Consider the following 23931-nt stretch of genomic DNA (forward strand, 5'->3'; position numbering starts at 1 on the left):
CCTTTCTGAAGGATTTGTGAATAAAGTCCATTACGTACTCAGCGTAGTTGTTGATGATGTTGTCAGCAGCAGTCCGGAAGACTTCCCAGTCCGTCATGTTGAAGCAGTGATGCAGAGTGCTGTCTGATTGGTCGGTCCAGCGCTGAACCAAATGCGTCATAGGCTGCTTGCGTTTCAGCTTCTGTCTATAGCAGGAACTGAGTCAAGATATCAGAATTTTATTCTTAACAGATGAGGTCCAATATGAATAGATCTCATTGCTTCATTCAATAAAAAGATGGCAAATTGTTGCTCTTGGATAGCTAACAATTTTCACTGACTACTTCTCCATCCAGTCTACGTGCTTCAACTCTGCAAGCACAAGTTTCAGCCATTTCAGCATTCTCATGGAAACAATGGGCTTAAAGCCCCTTGGTCAAAAGGTTTTTTAATGCTTTTTACACTGCTCTCTCTGAAAAGTAAAACATTTCTTGTGTAAAAATTACCCCTTCGGATCTCTCTCTCTCCCTAGCGCTTAATGCAATTTATGGTGGATTATTTGAACCTCTTGAAGACTCCCAAAATTACTTCTTGTTATCCATCACCACAGCCAGAAATGTCAAGGAAATTCAGGCTTTGCAGAAGATCCCATGATCCCCCTCCCCCCATGTAATTGCACCCCTGCTGCAGTTGTGTTGGGATTTTGCACGTGTACTTTATTTTGCAGTTGGGTGAAGGAAGCAAGGTCTTCATAAAAAAAAAATTATATATATATATATATATATATACATACATACAGAGATAGCCAGCACTCACAGGACTTTTAGTAATCAAACAAAAAGATAGAAAAGGTTGACACAATATCCTTACATGGTGGTTTATTAATCCGACAAATCCCTGACGAAAGTTCCTGTGAGGAACTGAAATGTAAGGATATTTTGTGTCAACCTGTTCTTTCTTTTTGTTTGATTACGAAAAGTCCTGTGAGTGCTGGCTATCTCTGTATGTACATTTGTATATTTTACTGCTACAGCACCCAGGCTTCAACCTTTTCTATGGACTGCTATATATATATATATATATATATATATATATATATATATATATATATACACACACACACATACATATACATACATATAATATACAGTGGATATAAAAAGTCTACACACCCCTGATAAAATGTCAGGTTCCTGTGCTGTACAAAAACGAGACACAGATAAATCGTTTCAGAACTTTTTCAGCCTTTAATGTGACCTATAAACTGTACCACTCAATTGAAAAACAAACTGAAATCTTTTAGGTGGAGGGAAGAAAACAAAAAAAACCCTTAAATAATGTAGTTGCATAAGTGTGCACACCCTTAAACTAATACTTTGTTGAAGCACCTTTTGATTTTATTAAAGTCTTTTTGGGTATTAGTCTATCAGCATGGCACATTTTGACTTTGCAGGATTTGCCCACTCTTCTTTCCAGAAACACTCCAAATCTGTCAGATTGTGAGGGCATCTCCTGGGCACAGCCCTCTTCAGATCACCCCACAGATTTTCAATCGGATTCAGGTCTGGGCTCTGGCTGGGCCATTCCAAAACTTTAATCTTCTTCCGGTGAAGCCATTCCTTTGTTGATTTGGATGTATGCTTTGGGTCGTTGTCATGCTGAAAGATGAAGTTCCTCCTCATGTTCAGCTTTCTAGCAGAAGCCTGAAGGTTTTGTGCCAATATTGACTGGTATTTTGAACTGTTCATAATTCCCTCTATCTTAACTAAGGCCCCAGTTCCAGCTGAAGAAAAACAGCCCCAAAGCATGATGCTGCCACCACCATGCTTCACTGTGGGTATGGTGTTCTTTTGGTGATGTGCAGTATTGTTTTTGCGCCATATTTTTTGGAATTATGGGCAAAAAGTTCAACCTTGGTTTCATCAAACCATAACACCTTTTCCCACATGCTTTTGGGAGACTTCAGATGTGTTTTTGCCTGTATGTAGCCTCGCTTGGATATTTTTCTTCGTGAGAAAAGGCTTTCGTCTTGCCACTCTACCCCATAGCCCAGACATGTGAAGAATATGGGAGATAGTTGTCACATGTACCACACAGCCAGTACTTGCCAGATATTCCTGCTGCTCCTTTAATGTTGCTTTAGGCCTCTTGGTAGCCTCCCTGACCAGTTTTCTTGTCGTCTTTTCTTCAATTTTGGAGGGACATCCAGTTCTTGGTAATGTCACTGTTGTGCCATATTTTATCCACTCGATGATGACAGTCTTCACTGTGTTCCATGGTATATCTAATGCCTTGGAAACTCTTTTGTACCCTTCTCCTGACTGATATCTTTTAACAATGAGATCCCTCTGATGCTTTGGAAGCTCGCTGTGGACCATGGCTTTTGCTGTGGGATGTGACTAAAAAAATGTCAGGAAAGACCAACTAGAGCAGCTGAACTTTATTTGGGGTTAATCAGAGGCACTTTAAATGATGGCAGGTGTATGCTGACTCCTATTTAACATGATTTTGAATGTGATTGCTTAATTTTGAACACAGCTACACCCAGTTAGAAGAGGGTGTGCACACCTATGCAACCACATCATTTTAGTTTTCTTCCCTCCACCTAAAAGATTTCAGTTTGTTTTTCAATTGAGTGGTACAGTTTATAGGTCACATTAAAGGTGGAAAAAGTTCTGAAATGATTTATCTTTGTCTCATTTTTGTACAGCACAGGAACCTGCCATTTTACCAGGGGTGTGTAGCCTTTTTATATCCACTGTATATAATTATATATATATATATATATATATATGAGAGGCACGAGTTTGCGTAACTTGCTGATACACAGTGATCCTATTGCATGCTATCAGAAAAAAACGGGGTCCTGGTTACGGGGAGACAAAAAGGGATGTTTCAAGTGTCCTAGTTGTACATCTTGCACATATATGACTCCGGGTGAATCTTTTTTACACCCACAGACTGGCAAGCGCCTGCTTATTAGATGTCACATTACCTGCACTACTACACACGTTATTTATCTTATAACTTGTCCTTGCGGTCTGTCCTATGTAGGCAAAACCGATCAGACCCTTAGGTTACGGATGGATGGCCATCGTTCAGCCATCAGTACGGCATTCAGGGATGGCACTACAAATAAACCAGTAGCCAAGCACTTTCTTGAGAGAGGGCACAGGTTACCCACGTTCAGGTTTATTGCGATAGACCATGTTCCCCCCATTAGGAGGGGGGGGTGATAGGTCTCAATTGTTTATGCAGAGAGAAGTTTTTTGGATCAAAACGCTCAATACATTATCCCCTTTGGACTGAACGAGTATTGTTCCTACACGTGTTTTCTGAAGCAACATTAAAGTATGCTCCAAGTGGCCTGTGGTATATATTTTTTGATTAATTTGTTTCTGATAATGTTATTTTACAGTGTTTAGCAAGACATATGCAAGTTTGTTTGCATGTTGTGGCAAATCTACATTGTATTTTTTTGTAATGTTCTATGCTATATTGTCAGTTCACTTTAAAGGAACAGTAACACCAAAAAATGAAAGTGTATAAAAGTAACTAAAATATAATGTGCTGCTGCCCTGCACTGGTAAAAGTTGTGTGTTTACTTCAGAAAGTCTACTATAATTTATATAAATAAGCTGCTATGTAGCCATGGAGGCAGCCATTCAAATGAGAAAAGGCACAGGCAAATAGCAGATAACAGATAAAACACTATTGTATTCTACAGAACTTATATGTTATCTGCTATGTAACCTGTGTCTTTTCTCATTTTTTCCAGCTTGAATGGCTGCCCCCGTGCCTACACAGCAGCTTATTATATAAATTATAGTAGTGTTACTGTAGCAAACACACCAGTTTTACCAGTGCAGGGCAACAGTGCATTATATTTTTATTACTTTAAAGCTCTTTCATTTTTTGGTGTTACTGTTCCTTTAACTTGCACTCTACACTTGAGGGTTAACTCTCCTAATTTTCCTCCTTATGTGTTTTAATATGGTTTCTCCTCGGTACAGGGTTTCTGTCTCTTTGGTGTCTGTTTCAGTCACGGGATTGGGTGGAACCCTGTCTCTGGGGGGTGTGTCTGTCTTGTTTTTACTATTTATATTTGAATTGGCTTTAAAGTGACTATGGTCTTGATAAAGGTCTCAGATACAGACCGAAACGTTGGCCTGTCGCGTAATGTATTTATTATAATAAAAGTTATGACACACTGACACACATACATCATTTGCAATTGGCCTTCATTTATTATTTGTATATTTCTAAAATTACTTAGCTTTTTATTTAATAGCTCTCCAACTTGAAATTCCAAAACCACATGAACTTTCCTCCTGCAGGCAACTTTGAAATAAAAAAAAAAAAAAAAGCAATGCAATGGCTTTTCCACTGGTGACTCCTATTCTTGCAGAGCTGAGATCTATCGCAGGTGACTGAACTGCTTTGTGGGTCCTTAGCCTAAAGAATACATTTGGGATTACAGTTTTCTTTTCTTGTGCCTCGTGTATTTCAGCAAGCAGACTTATCTGTATTCCCTGCCTTATTGTACACAAGTTCCTCTGCTTGATGGTAATCCCATAATAAATCAATAGGAGCAGTTGTTGATCCCCAGTGGAACTTTAAATCGGCCCTAAGTGGGCAAGAGCTTCCCAACTATCTGTGGGAAGGAGGTTTTTAGATTTTAGCTTATAATATTGGTCCTTTAGACCAATTCAGCAGCTTACCTGCTTTATGGGCACCACCAATGGGCCTCCCTGACCAACATCTGGCCTGAAATTGGCTAGATCTCAATTAGACAGGTTTGATTTTTCCATCTGATCAGAGACCACATTGGCTCATTGATGCAGTCCCCAATCACACGGCACGTATGCATGCTTGGCAACCTCATCAAATGAGCAAACTTACAGTGTATGGCCACATTAAGAGGCTAGGGGAAGCCCTTTTATTTATGACTAAAGCTGGCCCTACACGTACCAATAAAATCATACAAAACCATGCGAGGGCCCTGAATTATCGCCCTGTTAATTTTAGTACCATGGTGATCTGTCATTTAGTTGATTGGCCAGGTTAGAAAATTTCAATAGGCTAACGATAAAATCTGTGCATGTATTGATATCTTTGGGGGGCCTACAATGGAAGACACTTTCATATGATTGGCATTTGCCAACTATCACATGTTAACATCCTCCAATTTGTAATTTAAAGGCTTTATCCTACAATTTCAGTCCGAATGCTAGTTTCAGATTGTTGCATTTAAACATACGAAGGAAGAAGAAACATTCGTTGGAAGAAGAGTAAAATTCGAACATGTATGGCCACGTTAAGACTCTTGTTCCCACAATACCTTGAGTTGCTTACTGAACTTGCTATGTATATGGTCCAGTGATATTAATAGTTAGAACAACCAGTTGAAGGAACAGTAAGCTTTCAACAGTTCATACATGTACTAAAAAAAAAACCAAAACATACATTTGTGACAAAGTTGCTTCAAACAAGATTATCTTTCATTAGGGAGATGGCCAGACCCCCATTAAATAGATCTCATCTCACCAATATGCTGTAAGGCAAATAATGTGCCCATTTCACACGGTTGTGTGGAGCTGCTATAAACGCACAGTGACAAAGGATGGCTGGGAAGCACCCCAGTAAGGAGAGCTCAGGAATGCAGTCTGTCCCACAAATATGCGGCCACAATGAAAACTTTACAACCAACACACTACTCATATATACACAAAAGATAATTCCACTTCCAAAAATACCGAAGCACGGAGGACAGAGCAGCAGGGAGCGTGAATGGGAGAGTGAATGGGAGAGCGAATGGGAGAGCGAATGGGAGAGCGAATGGGAGAGTGAATGGAAGCTTTCCAGGCGTTTAATAGCCACGCACTCTCACACGCCATACGTGCAGCGCCCCATGCGCAAGCTTACTAAAGCAAAAGGGCAGCTCCCAGGTAAATAGCACATCATACAAACACAATGTACCTCACTGTACTGTTTCCAAAGGTGCCACACACAATAAACTAAGCCATGTTGCACCCTTGGTTTTCAGGACAGATGGCAACCTCTTTGCCGTGTAACAGAACGAAGGCGGGAAAGCCGCACCATTAAAGGAAACATTCACCAAGAAGCGAAGTCACGCAGTGATTTAGTTTTCTTTGCAGACGTCGCGCCTGAGGGTGTGCCTCAAAGATATACGACACGGAAAAACAGGCGTGGCTAATAAGGCGCGTACACCTTACAGAAGGGGAGGGGGTTTTGTTGGGGGTTTCAAGGAACAATTGGGCGGAGTTTTTGCGAGCGCGTCACCGGTTTCGCTGTGTGTATGATGCTTCGGGGCCGCGCAGCAGCCGGGAGCGCGCCGTGTGGTCTGTGCCTGCAGCTCCGTGCTCCGGTGTTTGCGGTTGGATTTCTGTACAGTAGGTTAGCGCACAGGCCCGTACAACTATTTGTCTCTGCTCCCGGGATGGTGAAAAGCGGGTCGCGGTGAAAAGGTGTGGGATGGCGATCCGAAGCCCCCCGGGTTCGCTTGTTCGGGTCACCCGGGGGCTGTTCGCCGTCTCCATCCTTTTTTCCGTGTGGAAGAAGCCGACTTGGGCTGCCAAGACTGCAGGTAAGAAACTGGGAGGAAAAAAAGCAGTTTATGAGAACGGAGCTCTGATTGTGAGTGGAAAATGTGGGTGAGCGAAGAGGATACTGGGAAGGGCAATAGATCAGGGGAGGTCAGTGCCGGGGTGCTGCTAGGGCCATTAGGCTGGGGGACTCTTGCTCTCTAGCTAGGAATGCGTGATCCAGCCAGGCAATAGGAAGGCGCACAGAAATTCTGCTTTATTGCAGAGAATGTCTTTATTGCGTTATGTTTGCACCTGGAAGTAACATGGTTTGGCCCCACAATCCAGCTGTCTGTACGTTCTTTTGTTGGGATACCGAATGGATAATGGCTTAATACGGGAGCCATCCTCTGGGGCATCTGGAATGTGACCTGTTGGCACTGGCCCATATTCAGCAAAGTGCTGGGTCTGTGGGGTTTGTTTTGGGGCAGCAGGCAATAATGCCGAAGTTTGCCTTATTTTCACTCACCACCCAAAGAAAACAATTACTGGGGACTGAATTTGCCTAAATCCTTAGCCCAACTGTATATATAACAAAACATTTGTCTGTTGCATGTTATGTCTGTGACAGGCTAGAATCCCCACCACTCTACAAAATTGTAATGTAGCTCAAATTGTACTTGTTGGCCTCTCCAACATGGTCCACTTTTCTTTTTTTTTGCTCAATAGTTACTGTAAATTCCACCCCAATGTATTTCTCATAGCAGCCACTATAGGTAATCATGTTTCATTTGATCAGAATTAGCCAACCCTTATGCATAGAACACATACACTTTCTTGCTTTATATGCAATGATGTAACTTCTAGCATTGAATGGTTTAATGTATAATATACCTGTCTGCAATTGGTCTATACTCTTCTTATTAGCTCTGACAGACTGCAAAATTATTGGTATTTTTCATATCATGTGCTTTGTAATTCATTAAATGTAAATTAATACAATGTTGTTGATTGAATTGGGAATTGTGTGGCAATCTTGGTTTTTGTTAAAGAAGAGATTTTTGCACTGGAATATTTGTGTTTTGCTTAAACAAAACCAGACAAAATCCACACATACTTTAAACATTTCTTGTGTGCTTGGCTTTTATTTTCCTTGGTGTTATTAATGTATTGTTGAGAATGTTCTATATATTATTAAGACACCCATTTCTCCCAGTATGTATTGGGTAGGTATTACATTGTATATAGCGCTTGCACATGCAAGGAATATATTAATGTTAAAATGTATATTTTTAATGTTAATGTGTTTCTAATTAGGTATGTGTATGTCTGGCCAAATAGCTAATATCAGGCGGTTTTGCAAAGGCAGACCCAATTTCTCTGGTGTTCCCATTGTATATTTTTTCCTTTAAGATGCTGAAGTGTAAATGTTGTACAGCAGATTAATATTTAATAGACAATGCCTATATTTCTGTAGTAAGTCCTCATATTTGCTTCGAGGCTGCTCTGAATGCTGATTAGGCTCACCATATAATAATTCAGATCTGCAGAGCTGTGTAAGCCTCCGTTAAAAAAAAATAAAAAGGGAACAAGTATACATTTTACAGTAATCTAGGTATATTTATGACTTTAGCTGTGTATTTATTTAAGACCGTCTAGCATCAAGGGCTGGCATTATTCATACATCAGTCTGCAGTCTGTGGTAATTGAATTAAAAATCGTAAGGGGATTTCAGGCTAATAGCTGGTACAGCTGATGATAGAAATATGGAGCATGGGCCAAACAATTATTCTGAATAACAGTACTTATTAGCTTTAGACTGGAGGAAGCAAGCAGACGTGAGATGCTTGTGAGTAAATGTGTGCTTCACCTCACTCTGTCATCCTGCAGTAGCAAAGGCAGATCGTGGACCACATTTCTTTGTTCACACTCAGGTCTTTATTACATCTTTGTGTATCTTGTTTTTTTTCGCCCCCATTTACTTCTAAAGGAAAATGATTTGTGGTTTAGATGTGTTCGCCGCCAATCTGGTTCCTCTTGCATGGACTAACCTTATTTTTCAGTGACTTTTACGTACAGAGAGGACGTAGTTGGATTTATCCCAGATCACAGTTGGTTATTTCAGGTGGTGCCAATAAAAGGGGATTTTATTTTGTTTTCTAACCAGTTCTCGTTTTTGTGAGGTCTGCTTTGCAACACAACAGCATGGGCTGCTATGGTTTAGCTCAGTCCTTCAAATTAGCTCATAGTACATTCAGGTGTCAGTTCAGACTAATGATGTGCAAGTCAGTACTGTGTAGCGAGCAGCTACTATCTAAGCCACTACATTAGTATTGGGAATGAAGTTACCATGGAAACCATGCTTCTTTTTAGCATTCACTTGGTAAATAATGTGGTAGTTTTGTGAACACTGAACCCCTTTTCCTTCTTAAAACACTCATCTCTCAAAATCGTTCAAATCTGTTATAATATTCCTTAATGAACGGTGATAAAGGCAAAAGTATCAAGTTCAACTATGATACCATAAATGCAGCAGAAGTAAATAGATGCTCAGTTGATATTTGCAGTACATATACAAATCACAGGCTACTTGGGAATTCTGGCTTACTAGAATATTCTAAACAAACTTACAAAACAAGGCAGTGTTCCAGATATTATGCAAAACTTTTAAAAGGTGCCTACCATTTATTTTTTTTAACCTATTCTTTCCAAATAGCTATGCTCCCCACAAGCCCTGACAGTGTTCTGTATAATTTAATACTTCACTGTTCATTTGCTTCCTGTAGTAACACACTTTTGAGGTTAGTTCTACAGGTAATGTTCTTGTGGTTAAATCCAAGGGAGAAATAACTCAAAATATCAATAGTAGCCCCCCTTGGTGAAAGAGCTGGGACATTTGTGATTCTAGCTGGTTGGATATTTCACTCAAGGTTTGCTGCTCTTTTCTGCAAATCTACAGCCATTTAATTCTAGTTGTTGGGTAGTGGTCCACAAAGATCGTCTAGGCTAGGGCAGGGATCCCCAACCTTTTATGCCCGTGTGAGCCACATTCAAATGGAAACGATTTGGAGAGCAACACAAGCGTGAAAAAGAGCTATAATTGGCTATTTGGTATTTCCTATGTGGACTGGTAGCCTATAGAAGTCTCTCTTTGGCTTTACACTGTGTTTTATGCAATCAGCACTTGCCTCCAAGCCAGAAATTCGAAAATGAGCACCTACTTTGAGGCCACTGGGAGCAACATCCAAGGGGTTGGTGTTGGTTGGTTGGTGTAAAATGAATTTATTTGGGGTATCGGTTACCTCTCTCCCTTTTACAGCAAGTAGTTTTGCCTCTACCCCCTCACACACCTCATATACCTCATATAAGCCCATATCCCAGGATTTTAGCAACTATTAAAATCTATAATGCTTCTTTTAAAACCTAGCACCTATGCTTAACCCTCTAAATAACCTTAAAGCCCTCAAGAAAACTTTAACAGGGTACTGTAAAGTTGAAAAACCTGTTGAATCCTGTGGATCGTTGCTTGTTTGCAGTGCCCAGGTTTTAAAGTAGCTGCCTCAGGAGATGCAGCGTAGTTTTGCAACATATAACCAGCATAGATGTAAAAATGTCTATAAGGAATACTGTGCTGGGCAAGAACTTTAGGTAGCATGAATGTGCAGATATTACGATGATGTTGGAGTTCACATAGAAATTATAAATTCAGTGTGGGGGTCAGGGGGATATGCACTGTATCTAGAGTTTACATAAAGCAACAATTCTTCTGTCTGATAATTTTGTAATGAAAAAAATGGAATATTCTGGCAGAATATATGTATGGGTGGGGCACCCTAGATCAAAAGGAAATAAGTGCTTGTGTGCAGTACATAAATTAACATCATAATAAATCCATATGAAGGTTCATTCAGGGACAAATAAAATAGTTTTATTGCTAATATATATTGTTTAATCCTAAATGACATAACTCCTATAATATAGTTTCCTACCACTTGTGAAGCATCACTTCATGCAACACCGCATACATCATTTGAATTGAAACAGGTTAGAAATGTCTTCTCAGATCATCACCCAGTACCTTATACTGACACTTTTCTATGTGGCACACAGATTATCTTTTTAATTACAAGTAAGGGAATGGTTTGTAGTATAAGGAGGTCTAGAATACACTGAGGATGGAGGTTCTGTAGTATAGGTGCATATATATAATAATCCAGCAGCAGGGATGGGGCAGTGGTTACCCCCATCCTAATCAACTGGTAAATGTTCATGCACTTTATCCTGTATTGCCCATGCACCAATCATGCAGGAGAGGGGAGAGGTAAGTAGGTGTGCCATGGCATTCATGGGTATTAATATTGCAGATTCTGACTGTAAGGCCAATGGGCTAATAGGCAGCCAGTCTATGGACATCTTTTCTGCATGGATGAAGAGCTTTTATTGTCCAAGGGTAAAGAGACACATATAGGGGGAATTATACTTAGTCTTATTTACAGTCAACTTTTTTTTCTGCACTAGAATAGGTTATACCGCACCGGAAGCCTTGTTTATATTGTTGTGTAATGGTGTGATTGGAAGCATGTAGGACAGTTAACTGCCACATGGATAAAAGCTAAAAAGATGAATAATGGTACTGTTATCAAACAAAAATGTGTTATTGTAAAAAATCATATTAGAAATGATTTTTGCTGTTACAAAGATACTACTACTATACTACTATGCTGTATAGAAAAAGGAAAATTCAAATTATTTAGAGCGGTCATTTAGATCCACCCTAAGGCTAATGACGGGTCTTTTGTTGAAAAAAAGTTGACACACTTCCTTGATTTACTTCCTAAATCAGTGCAGTCCAACTGGCAGCCCGCGACCCCCCTCTGTGTGGCCCCCCACCTGTCTGAATGCTTTGATGGCTTTACTTTGTGTAAGCTTTAAATGGTATCCGTACTGATCTTAACTGGCCCCCTGCATGGTTCTCACCTCAAATTCAGGCTGTAATCCCCCTGTATTGTTTAAAAATGTAATCCCCTGCACTGTTCACACCTTTTAATCTTTGCATTGTTTACCCACTGCAGTGTTCACACCTCAGGCTGTAATCACCCACATTGTTCACCTGTTCACACCTCAGACATTGTATGTACTGCCTGGCCTATGCTGCCTGTGTGTAGGAGTATGGCACCTAGGCAGCATAGGGCAGGGAGGGTATGGCACACACAGGCAGCATAGGTCAGGGAGGGTATGGCACACACAGGCAGCATAGGTCAGGGAGGATATGGCACACACAGGCAGGTTAGGGCAGAGTATGGCACACACAGGCAGGGTAGGGCTGAGTATGGCACACACAGGCATCATAGGGCAGGCAGAGTATGGCACACACAGGCATCATAGGGCAGGCAGAGTATGGCACACACAGGCATCATAGGGCAGGCAGAGTATGGCACACACAGGCATCCTAGGGCAGGCAGAGTATGGCACACACAGGCATCATAGGGCAGGCAGAGTATGGCACACACAGGCATCATAGGGCAGGCAGAGTATGGCACACACAGGCATCATAGGGCAGGCAGAGTATGGCACACACAGGCATCATAGGGCAGGCAGAGTATGGCACACACAGGCATCATAGGGCAGGCAGAGTATGGCACACACAGGCATCATAGGGCAGGCAGAGTATGGCACACACAGGCATCATAGGGCAGGCAGAGTATGGCACACACAGGCATCATAGGGCAGGCAGAGTATGGCACACACAGGCATCATAGGGCAGGCAGAGTATGGCACACACAGGCATCATAGGGCAGGCAGAGTATGGCACACACAGGCATCATAGGGCAGGCAGAGTATGGCACACACAGGCATCATAGGGCAGGCAGAGTGCTGCCTGTTTGTGCCGTTCTCTGCCTCCCCTATGCTGCCTGTGGGAGGTGAACCTGGCAGGGATTTGTTTTGGGAGTTTATTAGCAGTTGGAAATAGCGATTAAATGGTCCCTAAGGTGTGTAATTATATGCTGGGGGTTGCTGTGCTATCCACAGGGGAGGAGGAGGCATATGGATTTAAGAGTACGTCTTAATATGACATAATGTAATTCTTTCACATATGAATGATGGTTGATATCCCTGCAGTGAGGACAAAGCATTTGGGTTTTTGCTGCACTACCGCCATTGTGCTAAAATGGGTGTGGTTTGAAGTGGGTTTGGTTAAAAAGGGGGGAGTGGTCAACACTGGCTTCCATTAGCGGCCCTCCACCATGTACGCAAGAGAAATTCCCGCCCTCGGCACTGCAGAATTTGGACTGCACTGTCCTAAATGCATGTGCGCTGCCAGGCACGGGATCCGCCTGTCAGCGCAGAAAAAAAGTGAATTTTAATGCAGAAATGCTAAAGTGTTTTTCAGCACATAAACTAATATAGTTACATTAAGAAACTGACTATTGGTCACATGACATCTAAAATGTAACCATCTCCCCATTAAAAATGACCACAAATGTGATGATTTTGTTTGGCAGATGCAAATTTTACAAACAAGTACAAGCCATATGTTAGATTTATCATTTTTTACAGCTATCAAAACAAACTGGTCATCAAAGACTTTAAAGGGGAAGGAAAGGCTAAGTCACTTGGGGGTGCTAAAATGTTAAGCACCCTGAAGTGACTTGAATCGCTTACCTCGTACCCCGGGCTGGTGCCCCTGTTAGGAGAAAACCGCACCAGCCCGGGGCACCTGGGGCGATTCGCTTCCTCCTTCCGCCTTCCTTTCCCCTAGACTCCGAGTCCGGCGCATGCGCAGTAGAGTGAAAAAGCCGACTTCTCTGTTAAAGTTCGGCTTTTCACTCTACTGCACATGCGCGCGCAGCGAGAGAGGAAGTAGGAAACGATCGCTGCTACCCCGGGCTGGTGCTGTTTTCTCCATACAGGGTCACCAGCCCGGGGTAGAAGGTAAGCGATCTAAGTCACTTGGGGGTGCCTAACATTTTGGCACCCCCAAGTGACTTAGCCTTTCCTTCTTCTTTAAAGCCACTTTCTGGATCAGTGAAATATCTCTGTGATATTATGCAAAAATAATTTCTTACTGTGTCAGTGCTCTGATGTGCTGATCCCGTGCCTGTCAGCGCAAGTGTAAAGTAGTGGATTGGCTTTTTGTTCCAGCAAAGAATACAATCCATCCGGGGGACACACAATTAAAGAACTGTGTACTTTACTGTAGCTTAGTATTAGTGCTATACTATAGATACTAATACACAATCATCTAATTAAAAGAGGGAAGGTATGATCACTGGTGGGGTGCCAAAATGTTGTTGTAAACACTTACCTGGTGCAAAAAACTACCAGCCTGGGGTACCTGTGAGCAAGTGATTCTCTTGCTTCTTCTGCGCCACCTGTGAATGCGCAGTTGGGTGAAAAGCCAAACTTTAACAACAAAACAACACTGCTTTTTCACTGTACTGCGCATGCATCCGCCCCAGGATCATGAAGAAAGTGGTAAGGAGGAAGAGGATCACTTAAGTGCAGGTACTCGAGCCGGAATCAGATAAGTGATTACAGTCACTGGGGGGTACCTAACATTTGGCACCCTTTAGTGATTGTACCTTTCCTTTTCCTTTAAGGCGCAATCTGTCAGTGTTGTTCGGGTCAGCTTATTGAACACAGTTTACTGTCTTCATGGATGTTCTATTGTTTGTTGCTTCAGTAGTGGTATGACTGATTGGAACATTAAAAAATAGGTGTTATCTGTGCCTTTTCTTTATTCTAGGCCACAATTCTTAAATATTTAGTTCTTTATTAGCTTTATTCGAGTGGTGCCTACTGGTTTAGAAAATGAGGTTGGGTGGAAGGGACCTTCTTTATCACATTGTAGTGCAGGCTGCAGTTCTCCTCTTTTGACTGGGAATGTAGGTGGAAGATATTTACAACAAATGCTTACAAAAAAAAGGATTGAACATTTATTTTTGGTCATGATGAAAGCTTGTGTCCAACATCAGCTTTGTTTTCTCTAGCATTAATTTCTGACAGCTGTTCATCTGTGTTCCATTCCCCCTTTTCCCCTCGTCTTGCACGTGAACCTTTTTGCACTTCTTCCGTTTTCATTTTCTTCTTATCTACACTCTCCAGGCGTGATCCTTGAAGCTGTCAGCAATACTTCAATGAGGTTCAGAGCAGCAGTTCTTTGGTAGTTAGAAATTTAAGCCATGTGTATAAAACTGGAAATCTGGTTACTGACTGCCCTATCACTAAGATGCCAAACACCTTTTAGTTGACTGGGGAGAGAAAATTCAGTCACCTCTTAGATGTTTTTTTTTTAAATATTTTTTAATTAACTCTATGACTTTTCTTAATTTTATGATGCAGAAGTAATCTCTTCTCTGCATTGTCCCTGCAAATCTGGTGGCCATATTCTCAAAATCCCCTTTAGTGCCATTAAAATAAGCTCATGTTTAAGAAAATCTTGTTGCAGATCGGTTAATTTTACGAGAATCAGCCCTGTATGGCTATAGCTTATCACAGTCTGTATTGAAGGTGCTGTGTCCTATTTTACCTTTAGGGCTTCTGCACTTATGTTAATGGAGTATGGCCCTTTTATGAAGAACTTGTAGTGCTTTTTCAGTTTATTTAAATGAGGCTTCTGCCATTCCTGGAGTATATTTGGATTGCATGTCCTCCCTGTCATTGTTGACTCTGTGCCAATGCTGTTCATTTCTGTTTATTACAGTTCCTCTATACCATATTGCCTAACTTCTTTTTTCTTTAAGGCAGCCCTTCCTGTATTCTTTACCTTTTAACAGTATGTTTTGCTGGCAAAGGAGTCACCCATTTACTTAGTTGGCTTTACTGACTTGTACATTTACAATGAATGTAATCTGGTATACAGGGCTTACTTTCATGACACGTAGACTAAAAATGGCCATAAACCACCCAATATTCTCTACCGAATCTGACACCTTTGGCCAAGTTGGTAGCTCATTGATATGTGCATGGGGCTGACATGACAGCTTCTTTAACCAGTTATATGGTTTGCAAAATTGTTAGCCAGGGGCTATATGATCGGATCCACCACATATACATGCAGTATTACACAATCTTATTGGGTTTATTTAATCTTTAAAAGATTTTTGCAAATTTCATTATAAGTATGGTGATCCAATTTACAGAAAAATCCCTTATTTGAAAAACTCCTGGTCCCATGTGTTTCGGATAGCAGATACTATACCTGTGCATACTGTATAAAACCGTAAGGAGCCATGACATGGAAGTGCACATTTTGACACATTATTGCCCATTTTAAAATGTGATAATTTCTAGCATGCAAAATGTTTTATTTAAAAAATATTTTGTAGGAATATGTTCCATTGTACAAGTATACTATGTGCCTGCATGCTTCTATACTGTTTTATAGAAGTGAAATGTATTGTATTACTAATGCTAATTTTTTCACTGTTAGTCAGTGTCCTTTGTATTACTGTATATTGATAATTGAAGGTACTTGAGAATAGCTGTGTGCAGTTGAGGTCCCCTGTAGTTTCTCTCCATTTTACCGCAAAGCATCTCTTGTCTGCTGTAATGACGACATCCCGCTGGGTCCAAAGATGGGTGAGGAGGGGCCCTGGTGAACACTACAGTAGACATCTTCTTACTAGATTATCTTCATATTATTTGCTATGATTGTTTTTGTTTAAATATATATTTGGGTTCTCATACAACTGCTGTATTGAAGTGCACGGTTACAGTTTGCAGAACTTTGTTACTTTAATCCACATTGTAAAATAACTGATTTATGTATTGTATAGGCAGTGCCAGCCCACAAACATTTCTTTGAAGATAATTGCACAGCGTATGTTTATGGAGCTTAACTTCTTTTCCTCTCTTTCTGAACAAGGAATTATCAGTCAGGCATTTTGCACAAAAAAAGTTTCTTTAGGGTTCTGTTTAAAAGGCTATTATTATGACTGTTCCAGAATATGCGTGACAACTCGTCCCTCACCACTGCAATTTAGGAATCTGTTCCGTGAAGCTTTGTGTTATGGATGCTTGGATGCTTGAAAAGAAAGAAGTGTGTAATGAAAAATGTTAGGGAGTAATTATGAATTAGATGTCTGAATCCTAAATAATGATTAGAATTTACCATGGTGTCCACTGCTTGCAGCTTAGATGTTAAAAAAAAAAAAAAAAAAGTCTTGCTTTCATCAGTTGCACCTTTTTGTTTTTTGTGCAAAATAGACTATAGCAGGCCAGGGTGGACCCGATTATTATTATGGCACCATTTTTGGAATTCTATGAAATGCTGGCAACATGGCATACATATATATTTGCAACATAATACAGGTGTGGGACCTGTTTTTCTGCATTCAAGGCACATATGGTCTTCTGGATAATGGGTTTTACATAATTTGGATCTCCATACCTTAAGTCTAGTAAAAAATGATACAAACATTAAACGAACACAATAAGATTGTTTTGCCTCTAATAAGGATTAATTTTATCTTAGATGGGATCATATACAAAGTTCTGGTTTATTATTAGAGAAATAAAGGCGCAACTTGGCATTGGTGGATGGAGCGAGACATGATGTCCCAGATGGGCTCAATTGGATTCAAGTCTGGGGAACGGGCGGGCCAGTCCATAGCATCAATGCCTTTGTCTTGTAGGAACTGCTGACACACTCCAGCCACATGAGGTCTAGCATTGTCTTGCATTAGGAGGAACCCAGGACCAACCGCACAAGCATATGGTTTTTACAAGGGGTCTGAGGATCTGGTGTGAACCTGCTTTCATCTGTGAAGAGCACAGGGCGCCAGTGGCGAATTTGCCAATCTTGGTGTTCTCTGGCAAATGCCAAACGTCCTGCATGGTGTTGGGCTGTAAGCACAACCCCCACCTGTGGACATCGGGCCCTCATACCACCCTCATGGGAGTCTGTTTCTGACCGTTTGAGCAGGCACATTTGAGGCCCGCTGGAGGTCATTTTGCAGGGCTCTGGCAGTGCTCCTCCTGTTCCTCCTTGCACAAAGGCAGACGTAGCAGTCTTGCTGCTGGGTTGTTGCCCTCCTACAGCCTCCTCCATGTCTCCTGATGTACTGGCCTGTCTCCTGGTATTGCCTCCATGCTCTGAACACTACGCTGACAGACGCAGCAAACCTTCTTGCCACAGCTCGCATTGATGTGCAATCCTGGATGAGCTGCACTACCTGAGCCATTTGTGTGGGTTGTAGACTCTGTCTCATGCTACCACTAGAGGGAAAGCACCGGCAGTATTAAAAAGTGACCAAAACATCAGCCAGAAAGCATAGGAACTAATGCGATTTTTTCGCAAGCATTTTCGTGATATTCGCGATCTTCAGAAATTTTCGTATCCAATCCGAATATGTCCCATTCGGGATTCGAACTTGCGTTTTTATGAATGTGCCCCTAAGTGTTGCTACCTAAGTGGACAATTTGATTTCACAGAAGTGTGATTGACGTGGAGTTACATTGTGTTGTTTAAGTGTTCCCTTTATTTTTTTGAACAGTGTATTTACTTGGTGGTGATGTCAGCTGAATTGTTTTAGAGCAACAAGGAAAAGTGTTTACAAGCGTGAAAAAGGCAATACTTTAAGCTAATTACACGTGAATTTCACCCTGAAATTATGGCACACAACCACTTGTGGTTCTTTGTTGAATGGGTTTAGGCTGAAAAATGTTTCAGGCATTTTGCTTTAATATGAATGAGAGCTGCAGGACGTAGCGTGTGACTATTTTCAGCCAGCACATATGCACCTGCTTGTGTGCCATCAGCCAAGGGAACATATTACTACCCATTTATGGTTTTGGAAAACAATACCTCCCATGCATGGCTTTCTTTTAATGGCATGCTTGGGTTTGGGAAATGCTTTGGTCAGAAGTTTTTTGTTTGTAAAGGAAATGTAAAATGTTTTCATACAGAAAAATGTATAAAAATTTAGCATAACAAGGACAAGTGCTTCATTAGTGTATTTCTCTGGTTAATCTTGGCTAAAAGTAGGTTCAGGCCGGTGAGTTACTATTATATATGTACAGCAGTTACTTTAGCATCTTATGATCTGTATCTTATCCTCTGTGCTAATATCCCACATACATCATTGCTTTGTGGCATCAGTCCAGTGTATTTTACCTTTGCAATTTTACTGGGGGGGGGGGAATGCAACTAATTTTTTGCTTATAGATTATCTTTTTTTTATTATATAAATGTGCAAAGTAGGATTTGGAATTCTGGTAAATACAAAATTTATGCATTTGGTACATCCCTACTGAAAATATGAATTAAAATGATATTTTGGCTGCATTATAAACTCCATTGTGTGAATTAAAGATCACTGTTATTGACCCTATTGACTAGTTAACCAGTGGATTTAAATGTATAGGGTAAATAAACCGTCTAATTGTATTGCTTTCCTAATGTCTATCAGTGCAGTGACAGTCTTGTTAAATTTGTTTAGCTGATTAGTGGCGTAACTTATAAAATATAGAGCAAAGTGTAAAAAATTTGTGTAGTGCACTTGTTTTAAGCTTTTTTAATTTTTAAAAGTACCTGATGTGTGTTCAAAGGCTCTGAAATTATTAGAAACCCTGCTAATAGCAAGAATATTAGTCTTAAAACTCAAGAATTCTTTATTCTCAACTATTTTTTAAAAAATTTAAAATCATGGTTGTTATTGTTACCTTGTTGCAGTAATGTAAACATATTGAAGGCAGACCTTTCCTTTCCATTGGAATGGAATAGCAGTGATTTGCCACTTTTACATGCTTGGATTACATTTTCTTCCCCCAACTATCTTTTAGGAATGTGAGACCACGCAGGGGGGACAGGGTGGCAAAGAGGGTTGTGTTTGTATAGTAGGCAGACTCCATGCACACAGTGTGTTGAAGGGCATTGATAAGTTGTGTTTGTCCTTCTTCAGGGTCTTGTACACACACAGACATTCCGATTCATTGAGATGGATGTTTATGTTATATCATTTTATTGTATGTGTGGCTGCTGGATAAAATATCTCCACATTATTAACTGAAAAACCAAAAACCCCTTGCTGGATGCTTAAAAGAAATACTATAATATATATATATATAAATTGTATGCTTTTTTTAATAGTTTTAACATTTAAAGATGGTAGGATAGGGTGATTCCTTTGTTCGATATGTAATTTGATAAATACTTATCGGCCTGAAAGAAATTTTTTACATGTGTGCTACAGCCTTTCTGGTCTTTGAGCCCAATGTCACTGCTGTAGCAGTCATGATAAAAGAGAAGTTGGGAGTTTATTCAGTCCTCTTCCAGCAACTCTACATAGAGCTCTTGAGATCAGATTGTTGGCCCAGGGACTAAAGGATTGAATCGGCCAGCTTTGACCCACTACTTGGGTGGCAGAGTCTGCAAATATTCGCTTGTGTTATGACTTGCCAGATAAGTAAATCTCTTCTTGTCTTCCCAGTTTTAGCCAGTATTTTTTATTTTTTTTGCTGTATGGAGGTCAACTGTCAAAGTGGAAAGAACTCAAGTTGGCTTGTGATCTACCCATTCTGCTCAAAATTTGAAGTGTCAGACTTGTGCAGTTGGGCTTCCCACGTCTATTCAGATAGATCAGGCGAGATAACTAACATATACAGTGAGTGATGTACAACAGTTGCTACTATTTGTGAGGGATGCTTTATTCAATGTGCTACAATAATGATACAGTATTGATTGTTTTAGCTCTGGATGTGTGGATGTGTTTCTGTAGTAATGTTGAAAGCTGAGTATCTTTTGAATAAAAATCCTCCAAAACACTTGTTATAATCTGCCAGAAGAATTGCAATAGCCTTCCCTTAGTTACATGTTGGGGACAAATATATTTTAATGTAGCCACACAGTATATGAACCCTTAAGTGCTATTGATTGTAAAACCTACAACACTGGCTCTATAATGTACCATAGCACCATCAACATAGACATAAACGATCACTAAATAAATGAAGTTTAACCTTACAGTAGGAATTCAAACAGCATTTTTCTTTTACTATGTTTAGATGTCCTTAAATCCTTTATTTATATAGCAGTGACACATATAAACAGAATTTTGCAGTTTACATAGCAGGAGCTAAACAAATTTCCTATACAAGTGTGGTGTACAAAAGCACAGATTAGCATCCATAGATATAACAGTATATTACAGCATTTGATCAGCCATTTAACATTTCCCTTCTCCTGTCTGTCTTCTTTGGATGCTCAGTCTTTGTATATACCAAATGTTTTTTTTTGTTTCAAGTGTACATTTTTTTTCCTGCTGAAATTTGCTGCAAATACACAAAAATTCACAAAACCTGTGAATGCTAGAAACACTGTTATGAAGCACTGTATGCCATTTACAGTAGATACATTTTATCTACTACCTCTATGGTTTTTGTAGGAGCAGTTCTTTTATAATGTGTACATCAAATTAGTCTTTTTGTTTTTAAAGTTGGATATGAAATACTCCAGGGCAGCATAATGTTCTGCACTGGGAGCTTGTTACTTCTGTATGTAAACAAACCTATAATTTGCTGCTTCAGAGTACCAAGGGATACAGGGACTTCCTCTCCTGGGAGATACTTTGCTTGAAAATGAAGCTGACTTATACATAGTATGTCTATTTTTATTTACAGGAGAAGGAAACGCTAAAACAAATAGGGGGTGCCAAATGTTAGGCAACCCCTAGTGATTGTAATCGCTCACCTGAAACCCGCGGCCAGTGCTCCTTTTAGGAGAAAATCTTCACCGGCCTGGGGTAAATGCAGGCAGCAATCCTCTTCCTTCCTTCTCCTTTCGCAGTGATCCCAGGGGTCTGCACATGGGCAGATGAGTGAAAAAGTCATTTCTTGTTAAGATTTTTGCATTGCACCCACTGCACTAATTAAAGTGAAATTATGAAAAAAATGTTAGAACAAGGGGATTGCATTATTATTGCAAATATTCCAGTGCAGGGAAGTAGAGCATCTCCTCTTCACATATACTACTTGATTACCAGAACAAATTGTGTTTTAAATTTAGCACTGTTACTATTTTACATGTAATTGTAAAATAAAGTTGTAATTTGAGTTCTTGTATTGCGAATTCCGAAGTCGGTTGAAGTTTTCTTGCGAGGCAACTTTGGGGACCGAAGCGATGCGTATACCATCCCCAGTGTCGGATTTCTACAGGGGGCACCCCAAGGCCGCCCCCGTTCTGCGAACTGTCCCCCCGCGAGTGTGCACGCGCCAACGTTAAAACTCCCATACGGAGCAGTTGGGAGAGGTCCCCATTGCTCCGTATGAGAGCAAAATTTCGCTGCGGCCTGGGCCTGACCATCCCACCATCCGTTTACATTCTTGCCTGTGGGATGGCATGTCTTGGAGATTAGTCTTCCGCAATAGTGAAGATTTAATGCAGGCAACTAGTTTTTCTGTGGGACATTAACCTTAATTGGGGGTGGATATTATCAGTTGCTAGTACAACAGATTTTGTGAGTAGAAAAAATAAACAAGTTTGCCTGGCTGGACATAAGTATTTTACATTATTTTGATATTCGCTAAAATCACAGATCTTTCATTTTGGCTTCTCACTTTCTGCCTCTGCCATTATGTTTTCAACATTATTAGAAGTGGGATTAGCTAACTATTTCCTACATACCAAGCTGCAGTGTTCATATGTTTCTACAATCATATTTGTTTTATTCGTTTGACCTTTGCTTTTATAGTAACCGAATACGGGGACTGAAAGAAACAACATAAAACGTCAATCCTTGCAATCTGATTGCAAGCTGATCCTCATCTGGCACATGTCCTGTTAGCAGGAATTTGCAACTTAGAGAGCCAAACGTTGTAACCAGGTATTGCCTTCCTGTTTAATTGGCTGCTTACATTGTGAGTAAAGCTGCATAGCCGAGTGTTTTTCCACTGTAGGGACATAAAGGACCTGTTTCAAAGCTCAGGGAAGGCGTAAACAGAAAGGGGGAGAGCACAAGGAAACTTGTGTGAGCTATGTGTGTGTGTACTTTAGTGGAGAGGGAGAGACGAGGGGGTGGGGAGTGGAACACAAATGTCTTCATTTAGGCTCCCAAAGAAAACTCGGAGACTTGAGGCCCCATATGGAATCATTTAGTTGACCACACAAAGCAGAGGCCCATCTATTGTGCAGCTTGGGAAAACGTTGAGGTGTGTAAAGGACAAGGCGTAGGTTCGATTCTAACCATGTAACCTGTTCTTTGCTGAAAAGACATTGTAAAAAAGAAATGTAATGTATTTTACAACCCTCTGTTCCGCTTTCAAGGGAATGCTGACTCTGTATACAGTTTTACTTATGAACTACATTGCAGAGAGGTGTGTTGCCTGTATATGTCACTGTAAAATTGCCTCATAATTCTCTGTTTCTACATTATATAACCTTTTTAGTCCCTGCGGCACTTTTATCTGAAGTGTGTTGCCATGTAAACGTCCGTGCAACCAAGATCAAAGGGCTCACCATAGACATAGAATCTGCAGTAGTAGCACTAATATCCACTGCACCAAAAAGGTTAAAGTCCGTTTTAGATTTTTGCAAATGGCAGCAATCTGCAAATTTGCAACAAGTCTTTATTTTTATTTCTGCTCATTACTTGCCTATTACTATTCAAAGTTGTACTTAAATGGTTGTTAAGGTCAGGGTCCATAGCAACCAGAAAGCAAATGGCCTGTGAGAGTAGGTTTGCTAGCTAGTTATCTTTCTGTCCTAATTTTCTCCTGTTCATCATTTATCAGACAGGCATGCTCACTGGGTTCATTGAGCTAACCATTAGTTAGTAGTGTTGGTTGTATACTTGAGAGCTGCAGAATAAAGTAATAAATAAAAGTCCAAAAATACCAGTGCTGCTTCAAATAGCTATGTGAATTTGAATCATAATGGCTGACTTTATTTAATTTACATTATAATAGATGGGTTTATCAGGGAAAAGTTTCAGTGGAATATCCTCCAGCTCTTTTGCATTGCAGGTAGTGTGTCCATACTTTAATGTACACCAAGCAGTACCTCTTCTACGCAGGTCTATGAGGCATTGGCACATGTAAAAGTGAGAGGACCTGCAACTCGTTTTTACTCGAAAAGGCTGTGTTATGACTCCAGAACAAATTGTGTTTTAAATTTAGCACTGTTACTATTTTACATATAGGCTTTAATGCTATTCTTTTTGTATAAAATTTAGTTTTTAGTCAAAGTTGTAATTTGAGTTTGTTTATTGTGAATTCCGAAGTCGGCCAAAGTTTCCTTTGCGAGGCAACCTGGACTTACCGAATCAAATGCGTAGACCATCCCACCAGCGATTTCCATTCTTGCCGGTGGGATGGCATGTTTGGGAGATTAGTCATCCGCAATAGTGAAGATTTAGTGTGGGTGAATAATCTCCCGGTGGGCCACTTCCTTTTGGAAGGTTCTACTGTG

At 40.4% G+C, this 23931-nt stretch overlaps 1 protein-coding gene across 9 annotated transcripts in view; it reads left to right on the forward strand.

The window, feature by feature from the left end:
• Positions 1–6239: 6239 nt before the first annotated feature.
• Positions 6240–23931, forward strand: part of neo1 (neogenin 1) — an 87572-nt gene continuing 69880 nt past the window's right edge. For 6 of the 9 annotated variants that reach the window (XM_012966143.3, XM_012966144.3, XM_012966147.3 and 3 more), the window contains exon 1: positions 6241–6586. In XM_012966143.3, the coding sequence (XP_012821597.1) occupies positions 6475–6586 (112 nt within the window). In that variant the 5' untranslated portion in view covers positions 6241–6474. 9 annotated transcript variants of the gene reach the window in all.

This window comes from Xenopus tropicalis, chromosome 3, assembly GCF_000004195.4.
Source record: "Xenopus tropicalis strain Nigerian chromosome 3, UCB_Xtro_10.0, whole genome shotgun sequence".
Classification (NCBI taxonomy): domain Eukaryota; kingdom Metazoa; phylum Chordata; class Amphibia; order Anura; family Pipidae; genus Xenopus; species Xenopus tropicalis.